Raw genomic sequence first — 26,890 nt, 5'->3', positions numbered from 1 at the left:
GACAGTTGACACACTTGTTGTGCCCTTTCCTCACAAGCTTTGGTGACTGCTTAAACACCAACCTGGCTCTCTCAGAGCATCGTGACTCCTTATCCTGCAGGAGAATTTTCTGCCACCAAGGTAGGTCCTGTCAGCAGCACTCATGGCACAACTATAGCAGTGTGATCTAGGTCTCTGCAGCAAGGATTGTGCAGAAACCTGCATAATGTTTTAAATCCTTAGGAAGGTTCCCAGCATGCTGGGACAGCATGGGAGAAGGTTCTGAGCAGGACTGCCAGGGTGAAGCTGAGACAGAAGGAAGCGATGTATAGAGAGAGATCACTTTTACTCTAATTAGGTTCCTGGTTCATGTCAGTTGCTTGTTCAGGAAATTCTTACAACAGTCATAGGATGGGTCCCATTCCTACCCATACACGTAGATGAAGTTTTAACTTCTGTGCTCCTGATTACAATGAGATTACACAAATTTTAAGCCTTTGCCACAGGTAAAAGAAAACATCAACTGTACCCACTCCAAGTGACTATATTTTCTACAAATGCTCTAAGTGATTAAAATGCTTCCCACTGAAGTGGTGAGAAGAGAGACAGGCATTCCCTGTGTGAAATAAATGGACAGACACCGTTAATGAACGGATCCTTTCATTATATTAAAGGCCATTCCTCTTCAGGAACTACAGGTATGCCAGCTAGCAACAAAGCCTCCAAGTCCTTAATGAAGAAATGAAATGTTGTAGGAACAAGCACTGTGCGATGCTGTAATTGTCATGTGTAAGGGACAAAATCTACCTTAGGACTCATTCAAGCAAACAGTCCATGAACATGCAAACCAAAAGATTGTGGAGCATAGCTTCATTTCTGAAAGGCAAAAGTCTATATTCAACACGTTCTTTAGCCAGACCTATGTCTACAAAACATCTGGAATACCTGCGAATGAGGGACAAAGGCATTTAGCCTGGATAATATTCAGTGGCACTGAATGACAGCTGGATCACTTCAGTGTGAGCAAGGGGTAGTGAGTACCTGTGCTGCTGCTGAAGCTCAGCAGGCAACTCTAAGCCTGTGTTCCTCATCCTAAACACTTGCCTGCCCACTGGCCCTTTACCGGGAGGTCCTTTTTCTCTGCAGTTGCCTTGATGACTTCTACAGGCCACCTCCTCCTCATTTCTGCCTGCTTGCTGCCCAGGCACCTGCTTTAAAAAGAGTGGTGATACCCAGCTGACTGCAGCTCTGCCTTTGAGCATGGACAGAGGATTAAAAGTAGGATTTACATCTTCTTTTCTGATGTGGTATTTAGGTTAACGAGCCTCAGAGGTAATGGGAAAGAACTTTAGGAAGAGCAAATAAATAAACTAGTACTAATGGATGATATTGGATGTTTTTTATTCAATGGGAGCAAAATTTGATTTTTCAAGTGCGAGTCTGCTCTGAAACATGACTGTAAAATCACCTAGTAAACAAAGCAGATCTGTTCTGTGTGTATTTTGAGTCATGCCAATGTTTTCTTTAGCATGAGAAGGCTCTGCAGACAGGTTATATAGAACATCAAATTTAGCCTCTTGAATGCTGGTAAGATAAAAAATTAATCTTAAAATTATCTGCCCTTCAGTGCAACAGCCTCTCCAAGATATGACATAGACTTGTAGACTAACTAAAATGTTATTTCAAAAAACAGTATTTTGTCCTTGATTTGAGTAGCAAACCACTGTACAATCTGTATAACAGTACACTGCAAAAGACGGCTTTTAAACTGATTGCAAACTCACCCACCTTGTTATTTACATGCTCAACTTTAAAGACATCAGGAAAACAGTTCCAAAGTTTCTGCATAAAACCTCATCCAGTTAATTTCTTTTTCCAGTACCCTCCTGAATCAGCTTTTGAAGCAGGAGATAATTCATTCTGGTGGAATGACAGAGGAAAAACATCACTAACAGGAGTATTTCTCCTTATAAAAAGACAATTTGCAAAGCAGTAACCCAGCTCTTGCTGCATAAATTACAAAACACTTAGTACCCAGTTATGACAAGCCTGTTACATGCTACCTCTATTCCTCTGCTTTTTCTGATTCCAGACAAAGAAATTGGAAGGAACAAATGTGGGAAACCTTGAAATTGTCACTAATGGCCCTCAAGAGTAAATGAGGGTGCTCAAGAGTGTTTTATTTCTTTGCAATACTTCAATACCAATAACTTCTGAAACACATTTCCTTCCAAAATAATTTTTTTTAAGATTATATAGGGGTGTCTTGTCACCGGCACTGAACTGTAGCAGTCCTGCCATGAAACAAGGCTGTAATGTAATCACAAACAAAAACCCATGAGGTATCAGAGCAGCCAGAATACAGTGTCCAGCTGAAAACGTGGGGAGAATTCCTTTTAGCTACCCATACTAGGAGTATCCATATTAAAATACGGGCAAGGCTAAAGCCTTACTCTTACAGAGGGTGCCAGGACAGTTCTAATGACAAGAGGCATTGGTTTACAGCTCATCTGTAAGGCAGTGTCTCTTTCAGCACAAGGAGGTTTGAATTTGTGGTGAAGTAGCACTTCAGAGGAAGAGACGGCCAGTACTGCTCCCTGGAGCACGTAGGACAGTCTTAAGAACTTTCTCATTAAGCCACAAACCAAGCTTGTACCTGCTTACTCAATGAACTAGGAATATTGCAGCCTGAGATGGACAATGCAGACTGCAGTTCTTTGGGCAGAAGAAAATTCCTATTTAAAGCATTTAAAAATAAAAGAGGAAAGGAAGAAGGGCAGCCTGTATAACAAAAATGAACGCCTACTTAGAAAAAGAGAGAAACTGGCCATTACAAAATATAATTTTTTTTTACAAAAAACAGCACCACAGTGCCAGTGCACAGCATACAGGGAATGGAAAAGAGATGTGATGTAGGGAGAATACAAAAGGAAAGAACAAAAAAAAAAAAAAAAACCCCAAAAAAGAATTAATCTGCAATATGAAAGAAAAGTTGCATTTAAAGAGAAGGTCCCACCCTAACAGCATTATGTTATTTATATTTTTATAGAAATAACTTCAGAAAAAAAAAACCCAAGCCAACAGTTTCTGCTTCTAACTGGACTGTAACATTTCCTTATTTTCAAAGCTGGAACATGCTGGTTTTGCTCTAACTAGCTTTAAGGTTTTTGAGCTTCACTATATAAGTAACTTCATGTGTGTGCATAAGAACACAGAATTCAATATCATGCCTCTTTGGTAAGCATTATCGTCTACCAGACAGAATCAGCAAAGCTCATCTGTCTGTATAGGCTACATTGCTGGCATGAATAAGAGAATCACAAGTACAGATGTACACAAGGAACAGCCTATTTTAGCAAGAAGGCTGGACAGCTGTTGCTGTGAAGTTCTGACTAATTACTGCAAAAGTGTTGCAGAAAAGTACAAAATGGATGCAAATACATGCTTAAAATAGAAAACTTTTTTAGTTTGCATCTTTAGTACATTTAAATTCAATGTTTTGCTACTTGTTTTGCTTTTTTACAATGTCACATTTTTACACTGAAGCAGTATATACTTTCCACTTCTTTAGTTTTCTAATAACTGAAGACTATCAGATTTCAGCAGAACTGCTTTCTATTAAAAAGCATCACACTTAAAGAAGTCATCATTTCTTCAGTGTGAATAAAATCACATTTAGGGTCTTATTAACATTCTTACGGTGAGATGAAAGCCAAAATTGGTTTGAGGTTGCAAAAAGCCTGGGCTATATTTGCAATCAACAGCACCTTCTGATATATTGAATTTTCACAAGTCAAGACGACTGAAACACTTCCACAAGCTATATTCTTCCTTCAGAGATGGCAGTGTGAAATCAATGGAACACTTAAGCCACATGAATGCTATAAAAATCCAATGTTACAATCCTAAATATTTTTCCTGACAATCTAAATAATATAACAATACTTCAAATATTATTATTCATATATAAAAATAATGTCTTCATTTTTAATATTGAAACAATTCTGTTCTGAAGCATTTTTTACTGCGCTGAAAAAGCTTTAACATATTAACTGTTGGTGCATCAACCACCTGAAGAAATGCTCCAATTTAACAGCTGAAATAATTCCACTGAATAAACAGTACTATCCATACGAGTAAACATAAATAGTAATCAAAGCCTTTACTTTCAGTATTTTATATCTTCACTAAATTATTCTAAAATTCAGTTAAGACAGTCAGCTAATATTGGGATTTAAGTCTGCAAGCCTCCCCCCCAGCATTTATGATTTAATTAGCACAGCTTTCCCATTCTTTTTATATGTGCGCTAATCCAAATCCAAATAATTATTTTATACTAATAACTATAATATAAATCATTATTTGAACTGACTAACTTTTAATTACTTAAGTCAATATAGTCTCTCATTTTTTTTAATAATCTCACACTATTCACTATACCTAGACCCTCTCTATTCCTAGAATTCATCCACTAGACAAATTAAGACTGCTCCCATAACCAGCAAGTAATTTGTTTAAATTACTGTTTTTCTTTTCTCCATCCAACTTCTCCCACTTCATGCTATGTCTAATGTTCTCAGCTCTGATTAGGCTTTTGCTTTCAGTTAAAAAAGTAATTTTCCCTCCAGGAAACAGGAAAACTTCGTACTGCATGTGTCACTGCTCTAGTCAGAAAACCCTCATTTGCTGTGTGCTCCAATACATAGAATTAATCTCCAGCTCAGCCTGCAGCATATTCCTCAGGAAACTTCTGGCTTGGAAAATTAGAGCTGCCTCAGAAGTAACTATTAGGCAGAAGTAGTAGAATTATAGCTGGGAGATCTTTTCACAAGGTGAGCAGGCTGGAGAGTGGCCCGTCTGGAAAATGGACCCATTCTCCAGCTGGCCCATCTGGAAAAAGCCAGCATCTACCAGAGCTTTCTTTGGCCTGGTGTTTGCGTGCTCAGTCTTTGCCAGGGAGCTGCAAAAGCAGCCATGAGCATGGTGCGTTTCCTGATCTACTCACCTTTCTGCAAGGGGCTGCGGTGTAAATAGCTTGGGGATGGAGGCTGGGCAGCCTGGCGCTGCCTGCGATGTTCCTTCCAGTATTCACCTAGCGAACTTGCAACGTTTGCTTTGGACACACAGACTTCCGACAAAGGTCTCTGCTGCATGTCACCTGAAGGACTATGTTCCATTTTCAGCAGTGTTTTGTGCAAAAATTGCCTTGGCTTGGGAGTATATGGACTTTTAGAAAGTTTAATTGTGTTAAATCACTCATGAATACAGGATTTGGCCATCCAAATTAGGCCTTCCAAAAATTTCAGATATCTAAGACTTGTTATCTGTCTGTCTTTTGAAAAGTGGGATCCCACAACAGTGGCCTCAGCCATGTCCCACCTGTACATGAAGGCAAGGTCTGGGCATGCCCAGCCACCCTTCCTCCCTTTATTTCCCCCCTATCCCCTGGTTTCTGTGGGAAAACAATGCAAGTGTAGAGCCCAAAATGAGCAATGGCTTATTTTGCTAGGTCTCTCTTTTCAGCAAGTGGGAGACGAAGGGAGCAGTGGAGGGTACAGTGGAGAATATCCACTGCTCGGTTTAAATCATTTTCATTGCCTTAATTCTTCATCTGGTGAATACAGATAACAGTACTTTCCTCATGCTCTTTGTCTCCAAGTCATACCAGTATATGTAACACTAGCAGAAGGAGGTACAATTAGTTATCAGCTGCCAAAATAGAGAATTCCAGCAAAGTACTTAGCTCCTTACAGGACCGAGTTCTTCAAAGTAAAGATGATCTTATTTTTTAGCTGTTTTTTGATTAACCTTTTTCCATGCAGGTTTTTTTTTTTTCATTCCAGCAGCAATAAATATATTGTTATATCTGATTTCACCGCTTTAATTTAATTAAGTGCTTCTCAGTCCATGATCAGTTCTATTTTAGGCTATTTTAAAGTTTATTTAATTTGAGATGTATACTAAGCAGGGTAACATAACTGCACATCAAAGCCTGCTTCACCCTAATATTAAAATGTTGCTTTCATTTCCTGAAGGTTTAAAAAAAAAAAATCTATGAAGTTCCATGTAAATTTGTCACAAAATTCTTTTTATCTGCATTCTAAAATTACAAGTGAAAATTTGCCAAAGAACAAGATATGCAGTGTGCCGAACACCTTGCCTTTTTTTTTTTTTTTTTTTTTTTTTTTTTTTTGAGGATAACAGGGATAATGAACACATACTATCATCGAACCTGGGGAAAAAAGCTCTGGCAGAGGCATAAAAAGGTCATCTCATCCATTCACTACCCAAAGATGGAATTAAAGATTCCAGCATCATTCATTCTTGCGGGATGTCTCGTTAACCTGCTTGTAAAGCGCACACTGGGGATCGAGTCTGTAGAGCATTCCCAGGGAGACTGCACAACTGCTTCACTTTACTTAGCGTTAGGAAACTTTTTCTAATGTATAACCTGAATCTTCTTTGTTGCAATTTAAGCCTATTAACCTATGTCCTAGCTGCCCTGCACTTTGCGAATAGAATGTTCAATCCTTCCTGCATTGGATTATTATATATTTTGTTCTCTCTCACTAATTCCCTTCTTTCAGCTGTGCAAGTTCCTTGATTTGTTCTGATTTTTGCATAAGTTCTGTTTTCTAGGTGTCTGATCATACCAATCATTTCCTTCTAGACCCTGTTTCTAGAAGTGAAGCAGCTGAAATCTGAAAACTGCATTCCAGACAATATTTCCCAGTACAGCATGCAGTGGAAATATTATGCTGCCATCTTCCTCATATGTTTCAATGTGATTTTAAAAAAAATTTTTTTACAAAGGCATAACAACAGTTCTGGACCAGACAAAGGCAACAGGCCCGTGCAGAACCCCATTTGATACATCCTTCTATTCTGACAACGATCCAGTGAAAACTATTCAGTGAATACAATTTCCAGCTTGTCCTGCTGGAAATTCACTACAACCACATTTCCTCAGGTTGCTTATCAAATGTAAGGCAATGTCAAAAGTCATGCTAAAGTCAAGATATCTGATATCAGTTGCTTATTTCTTATCCACAGGGCTAGTTACATTGTCATACAACAAAATAGACTAAATTTGACAAGATCTACTCTAGGTAATTTCATGTTGATTATTAATTGACTCCTTGTTTCCATGTTTACAAATAGTTGATCTAATTACCCATTCAAGCAATTTTCAGTGAATTAAGGTTAAGTTGTTTGGGCTATAATTTTCTTTTTTAATTCCTTCCTGTCATCATTCCTTTTTTAAAGACTGGCAAAATGGTTGCCATTATAAGTTGCCTGGAATTTCAGCCCCTTCCATGAGTTGCTGAAGGGCTTCTTATTGCTTTAGTCATTTCTTTGAATATTCTAGAATGAAGTTGAGTTGGCTTAAATGATTTGAAAAGATCTGACAGATTTAGGGATTCTAACCCATTCTTTTACTTTCCCCTTTATCACAAGTGTTAATTGTACCACACATCAGTTCAGAGTTGACCTTTTCAGGAGATGGGTGCAGAAAAGGGCATTAAATATCTCAGCCTTCTTGGAGTCATTTGTTGAGAGCTCTTCCTCTTTTCTACACAGCAGACCAGTATTTTTCTTAGTCTCTCTCATCAGTATTATGTTGATGAATGAGTTCACATCACCCTTGATACCCCTTGCTAATAGCATCATGTTTTGAGAGGCTGAATTTTTTATTCTGTTCCTGTATTTGCATATTATTCCTTTTATTTGTCTTCACTGATCTTATTTTCGATCCATTTTCTATATGCTCCCTTCTTGTGACTGAAATCAATAACTAAAAATTTAGACATGTTGGTCTTTTACTACAGTTCCTGTCCTTCTACATTTGGATGACTTGAGCCAGCATCTTTCATATCTTTTGTCTGAGAAATTGCTAGCCTGCCTTAACTCATTCTTTTCTTTAGTTTTGGTTCCGCTGAGATTGCACACTGCGGATCTCCGAGTTTATTAAAAGTTTTGCTCTTGAAATTCCCTGGTTTTCTGTTCTTCCTCCTTCTCCTCTAAAGAATAATGAACTCTGCCACTCTGTGGTCACAGAAGTTGCCTTCTACACTTCCACTGGAACTAGGATAGAGTTAAATCCAGAAAGGTTCCCTCTTAAGTTGCTTATATGTTTCAAAAAGTTGCTAGAGAACTTGTGCTCCCCTCCCAGCATGTAAGCCACTAAATAGATAAATCCCCTATTATGATCTAGTCATGCCCTGGAAAATCTCGCCAGCTCCTCACAAAAAACCTAATCTCAATCTTCTTGAGAGGGTGTAACTGATAAAATTATTTCCTCTACAGACTTCAGAGTGCTTTTAACTACTTACTGATCTTATTTAAGAGAGAGAGAACCTGTGGCAGAGAAGTCAGTGTTGCCAACAGTGGTGTGCTGTTTTGGTTCTGCTACTGCCTGCACACCCATCTTTAGATTGCTAGGGTGGGATTTATTTCACCTAAATTTCAACACCAATAGTATAAATATCTGCCTTTGCACTTGGCACCTCAGCTGTTTTTTTCCAGTCAGGGAACAGACACTTTAGGACATATTAATTCATCTGACCTATTTTACATGTCTTCTGTAAAATTGGATGACTTGAAGACTCTGGCACTAACAGAAGTAATAAAATTTACACAGGATAACTGACCCGACTTTTCCCCTAACCTTGTGGGTTACAACCATGTGGTTTAATCTTGTGTTTCAACCAAGAGAGAACATGCTAGACTATCGCTCCTGTAGCTTTTTTAGATCTTGCTTGTAAAAGGACTTCCAGGGTGGTTTAATTTCATACTTTGTTTCTATTACATGGTTTGCTTTGTTTGAAGATTTGTACTTTGTTCTGCACATAGCAGAGACTGGTGGCCATTCTGTCGTTATAATCACCATTCTCCTATTCACATTTTTTCCTACATCTTTGCTTTATACAGATCTGTCATATATTACAGAAAGCTTTCAGTAGAAGTTATAGTGAACAGTTCACTTGAGCAGGTAAGTCTTTCGAAGCTGGGGAATGTTCTAGTTTTATTAACTGATGCAGTCCTAGGCTGGTAGCAATTAAAAGTTAAGTGAGTTGACTACTACTTGGTAGTCTCTGTAAAGCACGTAAACGGCCTCAGTTTACCTTCAACCTAAAGCATCAGCCTAAGCACCTCTTATTGGCAAACACAGAACCAAGTGGCGGGGAGCGGGGAGAGAGAGAGATGAAGGATGGGAATGGAAAGTGAAGAGCCTTTTGCTCTAGAGATGCTTTTTGTGAAGTACCCTCCCAAGCGCAAGGGAAGGGAATCTGTCCCATCCTCTAGAGCACACACATCTTTTAGGCTCTCGGGGCTATCAGTTCAGGAGTATTACAGTGCATTTTTAAAGATTACCTATAATTAAAGACTTTTTTGTATACACTAGGCAAAACTTTCTTCTCAAAGTATTAGAATGAGAGAGGAAACATTTTTCCTTTTGGGTTTTTTTTTTTTTACTCTGTCAGCTCCCTGCATGTGTTTGGAGGATAAGGAATTGTCTGGATGGTCACGTCCAGAGGGTTGTGGTCAATGGCTCGATGTCCACGTGGAGACCGGTGACAAGTGGAGTCCCTCAAGGATCCGTACTGGGACTGGTGCTGTTTAACATCTTCATCAATGATAGACAGTGGGATCAAGTGCAGCCTCAGCAAGTCTGCAGATGACACCAAGCTGAGTGGTGCAGTTGACACGCCAGAAGGACAAGATGTCATCCAAAGGGACCTGGACAAGCTGGAGAGGTGGGCCTGTGTGAACCTCGTGAGGTTCAACAAGGCCAAATGCAAGGTCCTGCACCTGGGACAGGGCAAGCCCCGATATCAATACAGGCTGGGGGATGAAGAAATTGAGAGCAGCCCTGCAGAGAAGGACTTGGGGGTACTGGTAGATGAAAAGCTGGACACGAGCCAGCAATGTGCACTCATGGCCCAGAAAGCCAACCGAACCCTGGGCTGCACCAAAAGCAGCATGGCCAGCAGGTCAAGGGAGGGGATTCTGCCCCTCTGCTCTGCTCTGGTGAGACCCCACCTGGAGCACTGCGTCCAGCTCTGGGGCCCTCAGCACAAGAAGGACATGGACCTGCTGGAGCGGGTCCAGAGGAGGGCCACAAAAATGATCTGAGGGCTGGAGCACCTCTCCTGTGAGGACAGGCTGAGAGAGTTGGGGTTGTTCAGCCTGGAGAAGAGAAAAGGCTGCGGGGAGACCTTAATGCGGCCTTCCAGTACTTAAAGGGGGCCTGTAGGAAGGATGGGGACAATCTTTTTAGCAAGGCCTGTTGTGACAGGACAAGGAATAATGGATTTAAACTAAAGAAGAGTAGATTTAGACTAGACGTAAGAGAGAAATTTTTTACAGTGAGGGTGGTGAAGCTCTGGAACAGGTTGCCCAGAGAGGTAGTGGAGGCCCCATCCCTGGAAGCATTCAAGGTCAGGTTGGACGGGGCTCTGAGCACCCTGATCTGGTTAAAGCTGTCCCTGCTCACTGCAGGGGGGTTGGGCGAGATGACCTCTAAAGGTCCCTTCCAACCCAAAGCATTCTATGATTCTATGATTCTATGAGTCTATGTCAAATAAACCTCCTTGTTCTTTGCTCCTTCTGATTTCGTTGTTTCTGGCTGCCGTTTCCTCTTGTTGTCAGGCAGCAAGCCGTGTTGTTCCTCTTTCTTTTGTAGCTCCACTTTTATGACATCTATTGAACAAGGTATTTTTTTTCTTTAATTAAAATTGTCTTTGCAGTCCTCTTGATGCAAATGCTACATTATTTAGAAAAAAAATAAACCCTGTTCTGTTCTATTTACACAACGAAGGCCAGCAGGATTGTTTCAATACCTTCTGAAAAAGCAGCCTCCAAGGCAATCAGTGTAACATTTTTTTTTTCATTTTGTCTCTTGTATATCTGTGAAATATTTCAAAGCAAAATGTTCCCTTCTAAATTTCATCTCCTTGTTCAATGTTACTTACTCAGCCAGATGCACTTTTCACTTTTAAATTATCACCATAAAGTTGATACATTAATTACTGCAATGACATTTTTATGAAGCTGTTCCTTGTATACTATTTCTGCTCATCAGAATTCCTGGTTTCCTGCACTGAAACTATGAGATATTTGAATATTTTGTCATCATGGAAACTAATCATAATTTTGAAAGTATGCCAAAAGGAAAAGGACAGCAGACATGACATTCAGTAACCTGTATTCCACCTTTTCAGGCCATAAGTGCAATACGCTTGTCAAGTCAGACACTGCAGGATGTAGTAGATTCACAGGGAAAGAGAGAGTGGGTGTCACACTAACTCAAGCAGTCATGACCTGCATTGATATTTGGGGTATTCCTATCCTTCTGGCTGCTCTACAATAGAAGAAAGCAGGGAAACCATCAATACATTACCTCCAACAGAGCTTGTTGGAACTAAATGTTTTATTTCTAATTGTTTATCTGAAACAGAATCTGAACAGCCTGGTGCAATCTTTGCATTTCTGCTGATGAGTATGGCAAGACGACAAAAAGTACTTTATATCCAGGAAAGGACTTAGAGGCTTAATGGCTCCAGGAATGTAATCTAGTCCTTGCATGCTCTGGTTCTGCACCTCGTACCAGGGAAAAGGTAGGCACCTCAGAAAGGTATCTGAAACAGTCTCCATGCTGAACAAAGAGTACTTCATAGGAATGTCTCCATCACTGAGAGCAGCCTTGATGAAAAACTTGGAATCAGTAAAGTATCCATAAAACTGAAAATTATGTACACATTGCCCTCCACTAAAAGTAGCCTTCACCAAGAACAGCCAGGATGTGAGACCTGTGGTCAAAGCAGGGAACCAAAACCCAAACTCCCCTTCTTGTGGCAGAACTTTGATCACTATGCTTTTATTCAACAGCTGCATGTCACTGTTTTTAAGGAAAAGAGGGATCTCTTTAAAAGAAAATGTATAAGGGGTTGCATTCGGGGCAGGATTCAGGGTCTGATGGTGTCTTCTGAAGTTCACAATTAGGCAACTGACATTCAGGGACAAGAACACCAGTATACTTCATGGGCATAAAAATGAGCTTAGCCTCTCTGAGTCAAAGAATAGCTTTATTCTCACTGTTGGGCTGGATAAAGTGAAGCAGAGAGATGACACTTGCACTTTATTAATGAATGAGGGGTGCAGCTAGGAGCATAACTAAAAGCACTGATTTGTATTTCTTTCCTCTAAAAGGTAGGACACACTTGTTGCATATGCACAACCTTCTTGAAGTGTCAGCTCACCAAGAGGAAAGAGAAGACCAGAATCTATGATTAGAAAAATCCAGAAACTGAATGACTCTATGAAAAAGAAAACGCTAGCTCCTGTGAGCTTATCTCATTGTCCCACCTGGGATTACGAAGCCCTGGTTATGGCTCAGTGGCTAAAGCAGGTCATTTTGAATTATTAGGGCTGCTTGCAGCATAAACAATATTTAAAGAAGAAAAATGTTAGCTAGGAGAACAACGCACCTTGTGCTGTACAAGTTCAAATATTGCAGGCATGGTACGGTTAGGTAATGGCACATCCTTTGCTCTCTGTGACACCAGGAGTAAGCTTGGCCCTTGGCCCCAGGTGGAGCATTTGGTGCAGTTGCCATCCTTTGTTCACTCTACATATGGTAAAGACAGGGTGATCTGAAGGCTACAAGCAGCAGCCCCGCTCTCTGGTTTTAATTACCTTGGTGGTTTGCTGAGCGTTATCTCCCACACATGTTTTTTTTGCACAGCTGTAACTCCACTCAGTAGTAGGTACTGCATTTACACCGGTGAAAATGAGGAAACCAGCACTTTCTCTGACATTGATCAGCAATCCCTCCTTCACTCCATGACAGACTGCTGTGAGGTGGACAGTACGGCTGTCTCACCCCGTGCAGGTTTCCCCATTAGTAAACAACGCTCCCATCAGCAACCCCCTCGAGGCTGCTTAAAGAAGATGCTGTGAGTCCTCCTACCCCTTCTGTACAATACAGTGTGGTTGCTCGTCACTCTCTACTGTAAAAATCTCACCCTTTGCTCCAGGAAATTTTATGTCTTGGGCCTCAGGTAATGCATCAGTGGACAAATCTCTTTTCTCACCTTGCACCGAGACTTTACACCTCCAGCCCAACATGCTGCAGTTTCTTGCAGAGAGGAAGGATGCAAATTTTGACAATTCCTCCATGTACCTCATTTTGTGGAGATGATATAATTTCCTCCTTTGCCTCACTGCTTATAAACAGTTCAGACAGAAAAGACGAGAGGCAACAGGCACAAATTGAAATACAGGAAATCCCATTTGAACAGGAGAAAAAAACCCTCTTTTACTATGAGGGTGGTCAAAACACTGGCACAGGTTGCCCTGAAAGCTTATGGAGTCTCCATCCATGGAGATATCCAAACCCTGACAGTATGTGGCCCTGAGCAGCCTGCTGTAGCTGACCCTGCTTGGAGTGCAGGGGTTGGACTAGACAATCTCCAGAGACCCCCTCCAACCTCCACCAGCCTATGAAAAGGGCAGCCATATCATACTTCAGTTTGAGGAGTTGCTTCAGGATATGCCTTTATGACAAGACAGATTTTATTCCATTTATAGTTAAACAGTTTTTAATCAAGATCATAAAACTGGCTGGGTTGGGCATAGGTGTTTGTTTTTTTTTAAAGAAAAAGAAAAAGGAAACAAAACCCTTTCAATTTTCTGAAGTTATTCAAAGAAAAACAGCTGTACATGAGATAAGGGTGTCTTTATGCATTGATAAATTCTTCATTTGATGCAAGTGAAGTCAATAATATTTTTTTCCAATGGTTTCAAAGAGCAGAAGAGGATCTAGATGCTGCAAATATCCCAGTATGCTAACCCTCTGTATTGCTCAAGGGTAGTAGCGTCCATCTATTTCCAGTGGAACTGAGGGTGCCCAGGTGTCTGTCATGAAAGATAAGCAATGATCCAATGTGTAGATCTTCAAACACTGGGCAGCAGCTCCCTACCTCTTTGAAGTGTTACTGTCCCGAAGTACCACAGAGGTCCTTAGATACCAGAGTGCCTGCTCATGATTGCAGCCTTACAGCGTAATGCTGCTGAACACCCAGAGCCTACCAAATGCTGTACCCCCCCTGTATAAACCACATAAACATTCATTGGAGTGCAAATTGGGACTTAGATCTTGTTTTACTTTCTGGTCTGCAGAATATTTTACTAGTCTATGCAAAGTGGAAGAGTTTCAACAGAAAACACTGAGTCCCGGCCTAAAATTAGGTGGTCAGGGCACACTGCTGAGACATGGGGATGTTGCTTCAAGTCCTCGCTGAGAAAGAAATTGCTTTAATCTCTTATATCCCAAGACAGTACTACTATGACCCTATTTCTAGGCAAAAGGGACACTACATTATGTGACAAAGGACTGATGGGAAGCCGAAGTGGGCTTATGGAGGAACCTGCCACACACATACGGGCTCCTCCCTGCGGGTTAGAGTTAGGCACCTGCCTTCGTGGGATGGAGAGGCTTTGACCCCATGTGTTTCCCTGGGATCACCTCCTGGCTAATCTAGGTAGTCTCCCAGTTAGGCAGGTATTTGTGGTTACCTTCTTACATTTCTAACGTTTCAACTTCCTGTATGGGTAACCTTAGTGCTGGATCACACTACGCAAAAGACACATCAAAATTAGGAGTCACGGTCTGAGCACTGATAGGAATAAACCCTTTTATGGAACAAGCTCTAAATTACTAAACTGAGAAAAGACAAATTTTTGTTAGTTTTGACCTCTTGACTCGACGCACTGATATCATGCTCCAATATCTATGTGACAGACATTTTATGTGAATCTTAATTAAAAAGACAGTATTATCCCCTTACATATTGCAAAAGTCTCTTCTTTCTTCTGAAAGCTAAAAATACACAATGGTATTTCTTTCTAGCTAAAGTACAGGAAGCAGTTGATGTTACAGGTAATGTTTGAGTGATGCTTTAGCAGTATATCAAAGTGGCTAGGCCTTATTTACTGCAGAAGAAATAAATTTACTCCAGTGGAGTGGCAAAATAATTTCCACTATACAAAAGAGAAAAAAAAAAAAAAGAAGTTTACCAAAAAAAAAAAAAGATCATAGAATCATAGAATGCTTTGGGTTGGAAGGGACCTTGAGAGATGACTGCTTTTACAACAATTTACCTGCTAAATCAAAAGTTTCTACAGCAGCACAATGTACTGAGTGTAGAAGGTTAGCTGATATTAGGAATATGCCATAAAACCACTTATTCCTGAAAAAGTGTTTTTAACTGAAGGCACCAAATTTTATTTAGCTGTAGAAAGGTATATAGCCACCAGAAGTATAGACTGAAAAATACACAAAATAATCCTTCCACTTTCTTCAGAACTGGCAAGGTCACAGCTGGAGTAATACATTAATTTGGGGGCACCGTAATGGGGCATGAATGAAGATGTGGACCATTTGGAAAGGGTTGAGAAGAGAGCAAAAATATTGATGTGAGAGGTGTAAAACAAAACCTTTTGTTAGGACCCCAACATGGTTGATAAAAATGAGTGTGCAGTTGCAAAGCCTGCAGGAGAACGGTCCTGTGTGGCACAGCTGAGGGGATCTGGCTGATGCACAATGGTCGTGTGAATGTCTGGAGAGCCCAGCCAGCAGCACAAGCTAAGATAAAGAGCTGAAACGCACAGTCAGTCTCACAAAGCAGCAATGCTACTGAGAAAACTAAGAAAGAGGGCGGCCATTGATATGATTGAAGGAGTGCAATGCACTGAGGGATTAAGAAAGAATGATGCAATTGATAAAACACACTGAGAAAGTGACACCACTGATAAGACTGAGAAAGAGCAACACGAGGTCAAGAGAAGGGACAGGATGTAAATCACCAAAGACTACAGACCACACACAATCTGAAACAAAAAGGGTTCTTGAGGACATTTTCTGCAGAAACATTAATGGAGCTCTAAACTGTGGGCAATGGAAATCAGCAAGCCAGAGAAATTACCAGAAAGTGTGAGTGGATAAGTGGATGCTTGTGTTTGCAAGCAGCTACAGTTAATAAGACCACAGATACCCTTCTCTCCTTAACAATCTCATTTATGTAAGATAAATAGTAACATTAAGAACTACTGGCATCAGCTAATACATGTGAGAAGTAACTGTATCACTGCAAAGGGGGGGTTACAACACTGTGTCTTCCTGAATTGAGAGAAGACTGAAGGGACACCTGACAAAAGTCTTTGAGTACCTAAGAGGCCATTCTCTGGGTATGAAGGATGGTAAGACAAAAATAATGCAGGTCACTGAACTGCAGTAAGGTAGACATCAGGAAAACCTTTTTTTCTGGTGAGGATAATAATGCACAAGGCTGGATTCCTTGTGGAAGTTGTGGGATCTCCAACAGTGCAGGTTCAAAATGGCAGCTTGGACAAACATCTATAAGGAAAAAAAAGTCACATATAATTGACCTCCTCTAGGAACAGAGGTGGACAAGGTGGACTTTGGAGATCTGGTCCCAGCTCTCTTTACTACAATTTTATGGCTGTAGCAAAGAGATCTGGTCCCAGCTCTCTTTACTACGATTTTATGGCTGTAGCAAAGGTTAGCATCAACACTGTATTTTGATCATAGGAGAAGCACACCTAAAGGGAGATGTTAGAATGGCAAACAAACTACAGCACTTTGCAAAAATGGGCTTAACAATGGTATAAGTTACTTTAAATACCAGTTCAGCAGAACATGTAAGCATAGTTCTTGGGTCTTACAGACTTAAGGTCTAAGGACACAAAACACCCAAATCTTGATGCCCTGAGGAAATATAAAACCAGCCTGATGACATCTTTCACAGCAAAATTAACTCCAGATCTAAGAAACTCATTATTAGGGAGAGGTTGAGCAGAGCCACTGGAAAGCGTCAGGTATTCTACAAACTGCAGAACAGCACAAACTCTCACACGTCCCACATAAAGCAAGGCATCTCAAAACTCCTCTTCAGGGTACAAGTGTTAGTGGAGATTTCCTGAAGGATTGCTGCTGGTAATTAAACCATCATTCCTCAGTATGCATTTCACAGGTGGAGGGAGACTGATGTGAATTGGAGATACCATTACTAAGATTTATTGCCCCCATTTGTCACAGTGGTAAATGCACACAAGATTGCCTGTCTTTAACTAAAGCAAACTCCGTTTCTCCGGGGCTTTTAGCTGCCCGCAGCCTCTTGAACGAAGCCTTTCTTGCTGACACCCACGGGCTCCCTGGGGTGCCTATGCCAGTTCCTGGTGCTGCCCCTTTTCATCTTAATGTACTCGCATCAGCCCTCTTGGAATTTCTACTCAGTATCACCCCGAAGGCTCCTTCAACCGGAGTAGACTTGGGTTTATTCACAAACGAAATGAGCAGTGCCAACTGACTTGTTGATTCTGCCTCAGAAAGCCCAAAGAGCAAAAAGCCAAGTGGTTTGAAACCCAGCCTTTCCAAGTTACACACTTCGCAGCCGGACACTACAAAATCTGTTTTAAGGTTCTTGTTAAAACCAGACTAGATCCTCCGAATGCTCCGAGCTTACAGCCTACGAAGCCACCTACCTCTGGATCCCAGATCTGCTATAATAAGATTTCCCAGAACTTAAAAGACGTACAGCGTTTGTTTAAAGCTTTCGGCTTTGGGTGCCACTGTTCTCTCACAAAGCCTGCCGCCCCGTGCCGAGGCCAGGTTCCCCCGCGCAGGCAAGCGGCGCTCCCGGGGGCGAGCCCGGCCGGCCCTGGGGCCGCCGGTGGGCAGCCGGGGCGCCGGGCAGCCGAGCGCTTTCCGCAGGTGCGGTGCTTCCCGCGGCCCTGCCTCCTTGACAAGAGGAGGGAGAAGAAGGAGCGGCGAGGAGACGGGACCGTGCCCGGCTCCGGCACGAAGCCCGCTGTAAGCCCGCGGAGCCGGGGAGCGGAGAGGGGGCTGCGCATCCCCGGCCGCCCTCGCCCCGCCGCCGCCGCCGCCGCCGCCCCGGCCCCCGCCCGTCCCTCCGCGGCCGCCGGCGGGTCCCGCCGCTCACCGATCGTGGAAACGACGGTGCCCACGAAGTAGAAAGCGCCGGTGAAATCCCATCGGGGCCGGATGTCATCGACGCGGATGCCGGCCACGCTGGCCTCCTCGTACTCCCGGAGGAAGTGCCGGAGCTCGGCGCGGCTGAGGTTGTGGCGCCGGGTGAAGTTCTCCAGCCGCTCCTCCCAGCGCTCCTTGGCCTCCCGCTCCGTGGGCAGCTCGATGGCCGAGAAGACGGCGGCGCCGCACAGCATGTACAGCACGATCAGCACCGCCAGCAGGAGGAACCGCGCGTTGTCCGCGTTCAGGCGACCCGCGCTGGAGCAGCAGCCGCCGCGACACGCCATCCTCCGCCCCGCGGGACCGGCCTGCCGCGCCGACACGCTACGTCGGGGCCCTCCCGCCGCCGCCGCCGCCGCCGCCGCCGCCGCCGCCGCCGCCGCCGGGCATCACGGCGCCGCCCGCCAGGCGTGCGCCGGGCCGCGGCCGCACAGCTCAGGGTGCCCCCGAGCCCGGCGGCGACGAGCGGCGCTCCCGGGAGCCGGCCGGCACCCCCATCCCCGCGGGCCGGGCGCTGCCCCGCCGCGCCCGGCACGGCCCCGCGGCGGACGAGCTTCGGCGCATCCTGCGGGCGAGGGAACCGCCCGGCCCGGCCCGGCCCGTCGCGCCCCGCAGAGCCCCTCAGCCCCTCCGCGCCCCGCGCCCGGCTGCCGCCTCCGCCGGTTTCATATCCCCTTCCTTCCCCCGCCCCGAGCACGTCGGAGCGGGGCGCGGGGACAGGCGCCTCCTGCCTGCCGGGGGGGCGAGGCGGGACCGGCGGCAGCTCGCCCCGCCGCCCCCCGCCGCCGCGGGGTACCCCCGCCCCGGCCCGCGGGGGGAGGCTGCCCCCGACCCCGGGCCGCCCGCGCCATGGCCAGCGGGGCGCCGCGGGCCGGGCCGCGGCCCTGAGGGGAGCTGCCCCCTGAGCGGAGCTGCCCCCTGAGGGGAGCTGCCCCCTGAGGGGAGCTGTCCCCTGAGCGGAGCTGTCCCCTGAGCGGAGCTGCCCCCTGAGGGGAGCTGCCCCCTGAGGGGAGCTGTGCCCTGAGCGGAGCTGCCCCCTGAGCGGAGCTGTGCCCTGAGCGGAGCTGCCCCCTGAGGGGAGCTGCCGCCTGAGGGGAGCTGCCGCCTGAGGGGAGCTGCCCCCTGAGCGGAGCTGCCGCCTGAGGGGAGCTGCCCCCTGAGCGGAGCTGCCCCCTGAGGGGAGCTGCCCCCTGAGGGGAGCTGCCGCCTGAGCGGAGCTGCCCCCTGAGCGGAGCTGCCCCCTGAGGGGAGCTGCCCCCTGAGGGGAGCTGTGCCCTGAGCGGAGCTGTCCCCTGAGCGGAGCTGTGCCCTGAGCGGAGCTGCCCCCTGAGGGGAGCTGCCGCCTGAGCGGAGCTGCCGCCTGAGCGGAGCTGCCCCCTGAGCGGAGCTGCCGCCTGAGCGGAGCTGCCCCCTGAGCGGAGCTGCCCTCAGCCGAGGCGCGGCCGCCGCTCGGAGCGAGGCCGCCGCCCCCCGAGGATCTCCCCGGTGCCCCGGGCAGGCCGGGCCGGCACCTGGCACGGCGGGCCGCCGGAGGGCGGCTGCCCCCGCAGCCTCCACCCCTCACCGGGCGGGGGCCGCCCCCCGCCAGCGCCCGCGGCCTCCCCGCCCGCGGGGGGCTGCCGTCCGGCCCGGCCTCGGCCCGGGCCCGGGGCCGAGGGGCTGCGGAGCGCCGTGCGCCCAGGGTAGCGGGGCCCCTCACAGACACCGGGAGTGAAAACCTGCAGTTATGGTACGCGCCTGCTACCGAGGCAGGAAAAATTGCTCCCTTGTGCCAAAAGAGGGCACCTCTTATCTCTGCGGCTCCGGTTACTGATCGCCTTCTCGCCAAGGTGTTGCATCCCCACCCTCCAACGCTGGGCAGCCGAAGGGAAAAGGCATGTGGAAGACAGAGGCAGCTCTCCAACTGCAGTGTGGTTTTAAAATGTGTTATTTTCAGGGTCAAAGAGCTCTCGATCCAAACCTCCTGGAAAAATCATCGTTACTATAAAAAGAAAAAGCTAAACTCAGCAATATCTGGCAATTACTACAGTGCTGAATTCTACTTTAAAATGATTGGGGGCTAGAATTCAGCTCTGTAAAACACATTAGTATATAAACACTCTTTCCAGTGAAAGACAACCTACATATATTTAATTTTATTTTAGAAAGCGGGTTAATGAGGTATTACTACAACGTTTCCTCCCCCCCCCCCCCGCCCCCCCGCCATCTTCTATTAATTATGTTGCAGTTAAAATGCAATGGGAACTAACAACTAATGGTAAGATCTTAGTAATTGCAAATCTCCCTTAACAGTAGATAATTGTATACTTAGTGTAAGAGCCATTGATGGTCTCACAGCCTGAGGTGTATTTACAGCTCCAGTACTGATCAGACTCCTAGGGGTGGACTGTGGGCAATTCTGTGCAGCTGTTCAAGAGAGGATCACCAACTGCACGGCAACGAATCTGCACGGCACAGAGAGAAGCCAAATCCTTTTCCCACATTGCACAGTAAACCAACAGCCGAGCATGAATGGGACTCATGCTTTCTCTCTGTTTTTTCCCATTTGTTCTTATTCATAGGTGATACATAATGCATCATGTTGCAGGATTTTATTCCTCCTTCATTAGTCTTCAGCATAGACTGACATACAGCAATTACAATTAGCAGCAATGCTGGAAGACATTAAACAGCCAAAAAATAAGGAAGATGAAATGCCAGTCAAACTAAGCAGACTGTGTCAGGTGCTAAAGGTAACCACATGCTTCCATAAAAAATGCTGGTGTGTTTAAAATTATTGATAGTTCCTAAAAGACGGAAAAAAACCCCTATATTTCCCTGCTTTGCCAGTCTTTGCCAGAAAGAAGATGGATCTGAATCAGTGCTCTCCCAGCCAGCAGAGGCAGCAGAAATGACCAACCACGCTCAGTCCTCACTGAAGTCTTCATTCATCAAAGTTGTCCTTGGGCGGCTTGGATCAGCACAGTGGGAACAGGAGCCTTTAACTGCTTGCAACCATGACATCAAGGTGATTGCCCAAAGGAACATGAAGAACAATCATATTATCCAAGAATTATCCAAGGAAATTTACTCAAGGATATTGAGTTCCTCCTTATTTACGTATTATTTTGTTAGTGAGGAATAGTTATTTTTGTGTTGGTCTTGGGCATAGAAGGAGCATTACATTAATGCAGGTAAGAACATCTGGCACAGATCTGAGAGCCAATGAAGTATACTACTGTCACTGGGCATCAAAAATTGCAAGTTGAATTGTTAAATCTGATTTGTTAAATCTGAATTTGTTAAATCTGATCTTCACCAAACTAAAACACTATAAAGGATGTGCAGTGATTTAATCTCTTGAGAAAGCGGCTTTTTAAGGACATGCTCCCTATTAAGGGACAGAGCAAGTATGAGTTGATGTTGACTGGAATCCTGAAGTAGAAAATGTGCAGATGGCTGGCAAATATCACAGGCGTGGTGCCTTTTATTGTTTTAAGCTCCTTTTCTTCCTTTACTTCCCCTGTTTTAATTAAGGTACTTATTCTAATGCATGCTTTCTTGTAAAAAAGGTCACTATTCCCATTGCTCTTGGGTAGATAGCTGGAAAAACTTGAGCATGTGAGAGCACGAACAGTGTAATGGTGCAGTCACCCATTCAGAGCATTTAAGCAAGGCTGAAAAAAGAAATGCAATGTGTTCACTGGCATAAGGGAAAAAAAAAAGCTATCTTTTCGCTTCAGGTGAAAAAAAAATGGTTAAATATGTTGCTGACATTTAAATTAACCCCAAATCGAACTTATCATCTTGTGAGCCTGAACAGAGTGCATTGCCATTAACCTCAGTACAGTCACTTGTGGCATCATTATCAGGAAACCTTCTACCTTAGCCCTACCCCTCAGCACCACAAGCACACAGCTCCCTAGTGCCTATGCGTGCAAGTATTTAGTGACAAAAAGATTGGTGGTGGTGAGGCTTAGCACAATGGTAAATAACAGAAAAAAATCAATGTGTTTACTAGTTCTGGTGATAATGTTAAATTAGAACCCTGTAATTAAGAAAACTGCAGTCACTGAGTACCCTAGTAATGATTACCAAAAAATGTCTGGTCAGAACAGAGCTATATTAATGCATCAGCAAATTACTTGGAAAACTCACGCAGAGATTTACTTACTCTCTCTCATTGACAGTGTCAGTACTTTTTAATTAAACGCCTCCTTTGGAAGTGATAAGCTGGTACACCTAACTAAAATGCACTGCTTGTCTTTGGAGAAGCTATGGGAGAGCTGCAATTTACTCCTGAGCAAATTTTATACATAATGAAACATTTTGCTAAAGGAGCAAAGAAACCAGCATTCTCTTACACCACATCTACACATCTTTTAAATACCTCCAGGGATGGGGACTCAACCACCTCTCTGGGCAGCCTGTTCCAATGCTTGACAACCCTTTCCATGAAGAAATTTTTCCTCATATCCAATCTAAACCTCCCCTGGTGCAATGTGAGGCCATTTCCTCTCATCCTATCGCTTGTTACTTGGGAGAAGAGACCAGCACCCACGTCCCTACAACCTCCTTTCAGGTAGCTGTAGAGAGTGATAAGGTCTCCCCTCAGCCTCCTCTTCTCCAGGCTAAACAATCCCAGTTCCCTCAGCCGCTCCTCATAAGGCCTGTGCTCCAGACCCTTCACCAGCCTTGTTGCCCTTCTCTGAATACGCTCCAGCACCTCAATGTCTTTCTTGCATTGAGGGGCCCAAAACTGGACACAGTATTCCAGGTGCGGCCTCACCAGCGCCGAGTACAGGGGGACAATCACCTCCCTGCTCCTGCTGGCCACACTATTCCTGATACAAGCCAGGATGCTGTTGGCCTTCTTGGCCACCTGGGCACACTGCTGGCTCATGTTCAGCCAGAATGTTCCTTCTTGCCTTTATCTAGTGTACTCTTCCCTCACAAAACAGAAGATGCTTAGAGGTAAAGATGACTTTATAAAAGAGATTTTCAGGAATGAGAAATGTGAAAACTTTTTCCTTCTCTTTCACATCAGTTACTAAAGTGTGGCTGATAATCATGTTCCATTCTTCTTGGAGAAGACTATTTCATTTATACTTAGAGAATACCCTATAGGGGTATTTATATTTGAAGATATTTGCAATTTAAATTTTACAGTTGGGAAAGTGAGGCAGAGATAGACAGGGCTTAAAAGTCCCTACAGGGGACTCCTCAGGAGCTGTCCTCAAGAAAAACTTCCACTTTTGGAAGTCACCTTGCATTTGCACACTTTATCTTCCAGCATTTCAACAGGTAAGAAAAACCCGGTGTGGTTGACAGCTTAGTCTTCCAAACTGCATAACAACCACAATTCAGAGCGAAGTTTTTTGTTTGTTCATGCTTATTGGTACTAGAACCGTGTACGGTAGTGGTTTGCATGTTAAAGGAGAATCGGAGACACAGGAATCAACTTGTGTCAAGTCAGAACGGAGTCAGAAAAAGACTTAGTAAAAGAATTCAGGAGCTCCCTCTCATTCCTCCATTCTAAGCAATGGGAAATCCTTTCAACTAAAGGATGAACTTTTTACTCTGGTTAATACAACGGGGTCACAATACCTTGAAAGCATTCCAGCAACACTTAGAAAGCAGTAACTGGGAATTAGTTTGAGTAGAGACACAATTTTGATAAATGGAGAAGCAGAAAAGCTAGTATATGACAAAAAGAAAAGCAGCCAAGGATACAAAGACTGCAGATTAACATAGGAACTTACTTCTCTGAACTTACACAGCTCCTTTCAGCCTCCAGTACTTTTTGCTACGTTTCTTTCTTTTGCCCTTCAGGATGCCAGTTACAGATGCTCAGATTAAAAGAAACTCGGAGTAAGAGAGAGAGAATGGTGTGACTACTGTCAGTGTTGGGCTAAAATTCTGATATCCTGGGTCACAGTGATTAATTCCACAGCTGTAAAATGTCAGCAACTTTATTGATGTCAGTAGAAATATCTGTGGGATTAGGTAGCATCTATTCTGAAGAACATTACATCTCAATTCTAGCTTTTTCAAATACACACACTGGGTAGCCAGAGTACGTCACAGTGAATATCTATATATTACAGTAATTTACCGACTTCAATATTCAGTTCTTAGTATCACATCTCTCTTTATTAATTTTCATTTACCTGGATTTTTTTGTGCAGTTATTTCTGTTGCTGCATTCATATTTGTTTACTGGAAGACAAGCTGGAATATCAAAACCATAGAAAGCCTAAGCAGAAGAAAGTACAAGGAATTAACATGTCACTAATTTCTGAAAAAAGCACATCGACACATTTAGGAAAGCCACCAAACAAGACAGCTATCATGTTGTTGCATGTTTGCATACCTAGCGTGGAACAAAATGCATGGTACCTTTTACGCCTTTTTACCTTCTGTGATGCTGGATTTAATCTCAAATGTGGTGAAAAGTATCTAGATAGATCACCGTATCAGAGTCTTGAACAAACCAAAATTAGATCATTGCTTTACAATGTGACTCCAGTAAGAAACTGCACAATATTACGCTGCCCTTGACAGAAGATTTAACCTTTTGAGAATCACAAGCAACCACTAACATTCCTTCCTTGTCCCAGGAGGGAGCAAACTGCTATTATCCCATTATGTTAACAGGTACAGCAATGCAGTCCAATATTGAAGTGCCATTATGAAACCAAATTTCGTCGTACACCTTGATCTCTCCTTCTGCAGGGTGTACGGCAGCTCTACAGAGCTTGCTTCCCTTCCATGCTGTGACCTCTCTGATGGATGGTTTGTAACACCAGTATGGGACCTTGTACAGCAGACGGTTTGCAATCAGTTGAGCCTTTAGAAAACATGACCAATTGCATGAGCCATTAAAATTGGCTAGGGCTTGATCAAATTGTTTTAGCCATTTAGGCACAGAGAAATGCGCTACTTCCTTACAACCTAATTAGCAGCGCTGCAGAAATGTATGCACATTGTTTGCACCAGCATGTATTGATATGCATTAACAATAAATTCTTACACTGTTGTTGTAATGGACATTACAATTTTTGCTTAATTTCGAAGGGGCACCAGAACAGATTCATTCTGAGCAGTAGCAAGAGAAATTAATCAGCAATTTATTGAGTAAAAAAGATGTTGTGCTGAATAACAATTACTTCTACAGACAATGCTATTGCCTTTTTTCTTTTTTTTTTTCTTTAAATTCAAACTACCTTTTAAAAATAAAGGAGAAGCACATGGGTCTCAGACCTAAATATCACTTTAACCAAAGATCCTAGAGTGAAATCCAGTTACATGTCAGACATTCTGCCGTGGGTTGGACTAATTTGTCTGTTTTCTCCTTCTCTTTTTTCATAGTTCCACTTTCCAAATGTCAGGGCCCTGATATGGAACAAAAAATGATTAGGGTGGTATGAAAAATGGGATTTCAAAATATTCTGCACAAGAAAAAAATTACGATTTTATTTGGACAGTTAAGAAGTGTTCTTAAGCCTGTCCCGGCACCTGAGAGGCTGTGCATCTAGAAAATTGTTATTAGGCAGCATTTTCTGGCCAAAGGTTTTGTCAAGAGCCTTCTGTCCAGCTCCAGTATGTCATGAAGCCCAGCTGTGTTTGGGTTGCATAGGACTGACAGCAAAAGACTGTTGCCACTGTGGAGTTTCAGTTCTCTTCGGACAATTTCTTCCAAACAAGTTTTCCTTGCCATTCTGGAAGAGCATTGTTTGAAGAGTTAAAACAGAATTACATGCATTATCTGTTTCAACCAAACTCAACCTTTATTTGAACCATTAGTTCGCCTCACACCACATACTGCAAACCAAACCCCCAGCCTTCTCTCCTTCCTCCACCTCTGCCACCCAGCAGTGCCTCAGTTCCACACTTATACCACAGTCCAAGTTGCTTTGGGTCACAGCTCTGCGTTGGAAAGATTTCCTGAGTTTTCCTAGCAGAACTGATCGCTTGGTTTATTTGTTCCCACCGACGGACTTTGGAAGGATCTTCTGACACTGCATTAATCTGAGCCCTGGAGAGCTGAAGTTAAATCATGCCAAGTTCCTGGAAACCGAAAAATTCCAGCTGGAATTTAACCAGGAATGCCTCAGAGCTGGTCAAACCACTCTGATAAAAATAGAAATACTCATATATCTAAAATTAATAAATCACATTCTTCATAAATTAAGGATAAAAGTCCATTAATTGTAAGCCGACCTTTAGAACTCTTTTAAAGCTTTCCTCATATGAAATCTTCCGACTTAGAACTTCTCTAATTCTCACAGAATGAAAAGAATTAAATGATAATATTCTGTTAAAAAGAAAGTATAACAATGGCTATGAAGTTGTTATCTCAGTTTTTAGAGCACACAGCTCCATTTTCATGTTACCTTCCCTGATCCCTATCTTTTCAGGCTCATCAGGGACAGAATCAAAGAGTTTCTGCATGTACCATAAAGATTCTGCCTACAGAATCGAGGGAAGGTGAAAGCAGAAAGCAATCTTCCTATCTGTTCCATGGACATCCCAGCAGCACTGTGACCCATACTTGGCTCACATTATTTGCAAAATTCTCAAAACCAGACAAAGCAATAATGATTATTTGGTCTCTAAATTGCCAACATGAGCTAAGAAATGAGCAACCTAAATACGTAAGTTCCTGGTATTTCCTGTGAAGAGTGAATGTAAAATTCCTCTGTGCTATAGGCAAGGCTACTCCCACTATCTAGCTCCATTTACCCTTTGAATAAGAGACTGTACAGTAACTTCCCCAACAATAACTCCAAGACATAACCTTTTTGATTTGAAATACCATCTGATAACTGCACCAGACAACTTGAATGTAACTAC

At 43.7% G+C, this 26,890-nt stretch overlaps 1 protein-coding gene across 1 annotated transcript in view; it reads right to left on the bottom strand.

Annotated features, from left to right (window-relative positions):
- Nucleotides 1–18,342, bottom strand: part of KCNK13 (potassium two pore domain channel subfamily K member 13) — a 72,945-nt gene extending 54,603 nt beyond the window's left edge. The window contains exon 1 of the mRNA XM_075712976.1: nt 18,006–18,342. Within this exon, the coding sequence (XP_075569091.1) occupies nt 18,006–18,342 (337 nt within the window). The remainder of the gene's footprint in view (nt 1–18,005) is intronic.
- Nucleotides 18,343–26,890: the final 8,548 nt, after the last annotated feature.

This window comes from Pelecanus crispus, chromosome 6 (assembly GCF_030463565.1).
Source record: "Pelecanus crispus isolate bPelCri1 chromosome 6, bPelCri1.pri, whole genome shotgun sequence".
Taxonomy (NCBI): Eukaryota; Metazoa; Chordata; class Aves; order Pelecaniformes; family Pelecanidae; genus Pelecanus; species Pelecanus crispus.
The sequence above is the reverse complement of the archived record's forward strand: the minus strand, read 5'-3'. Positions and strand labels throughout refer to the sequence as shown.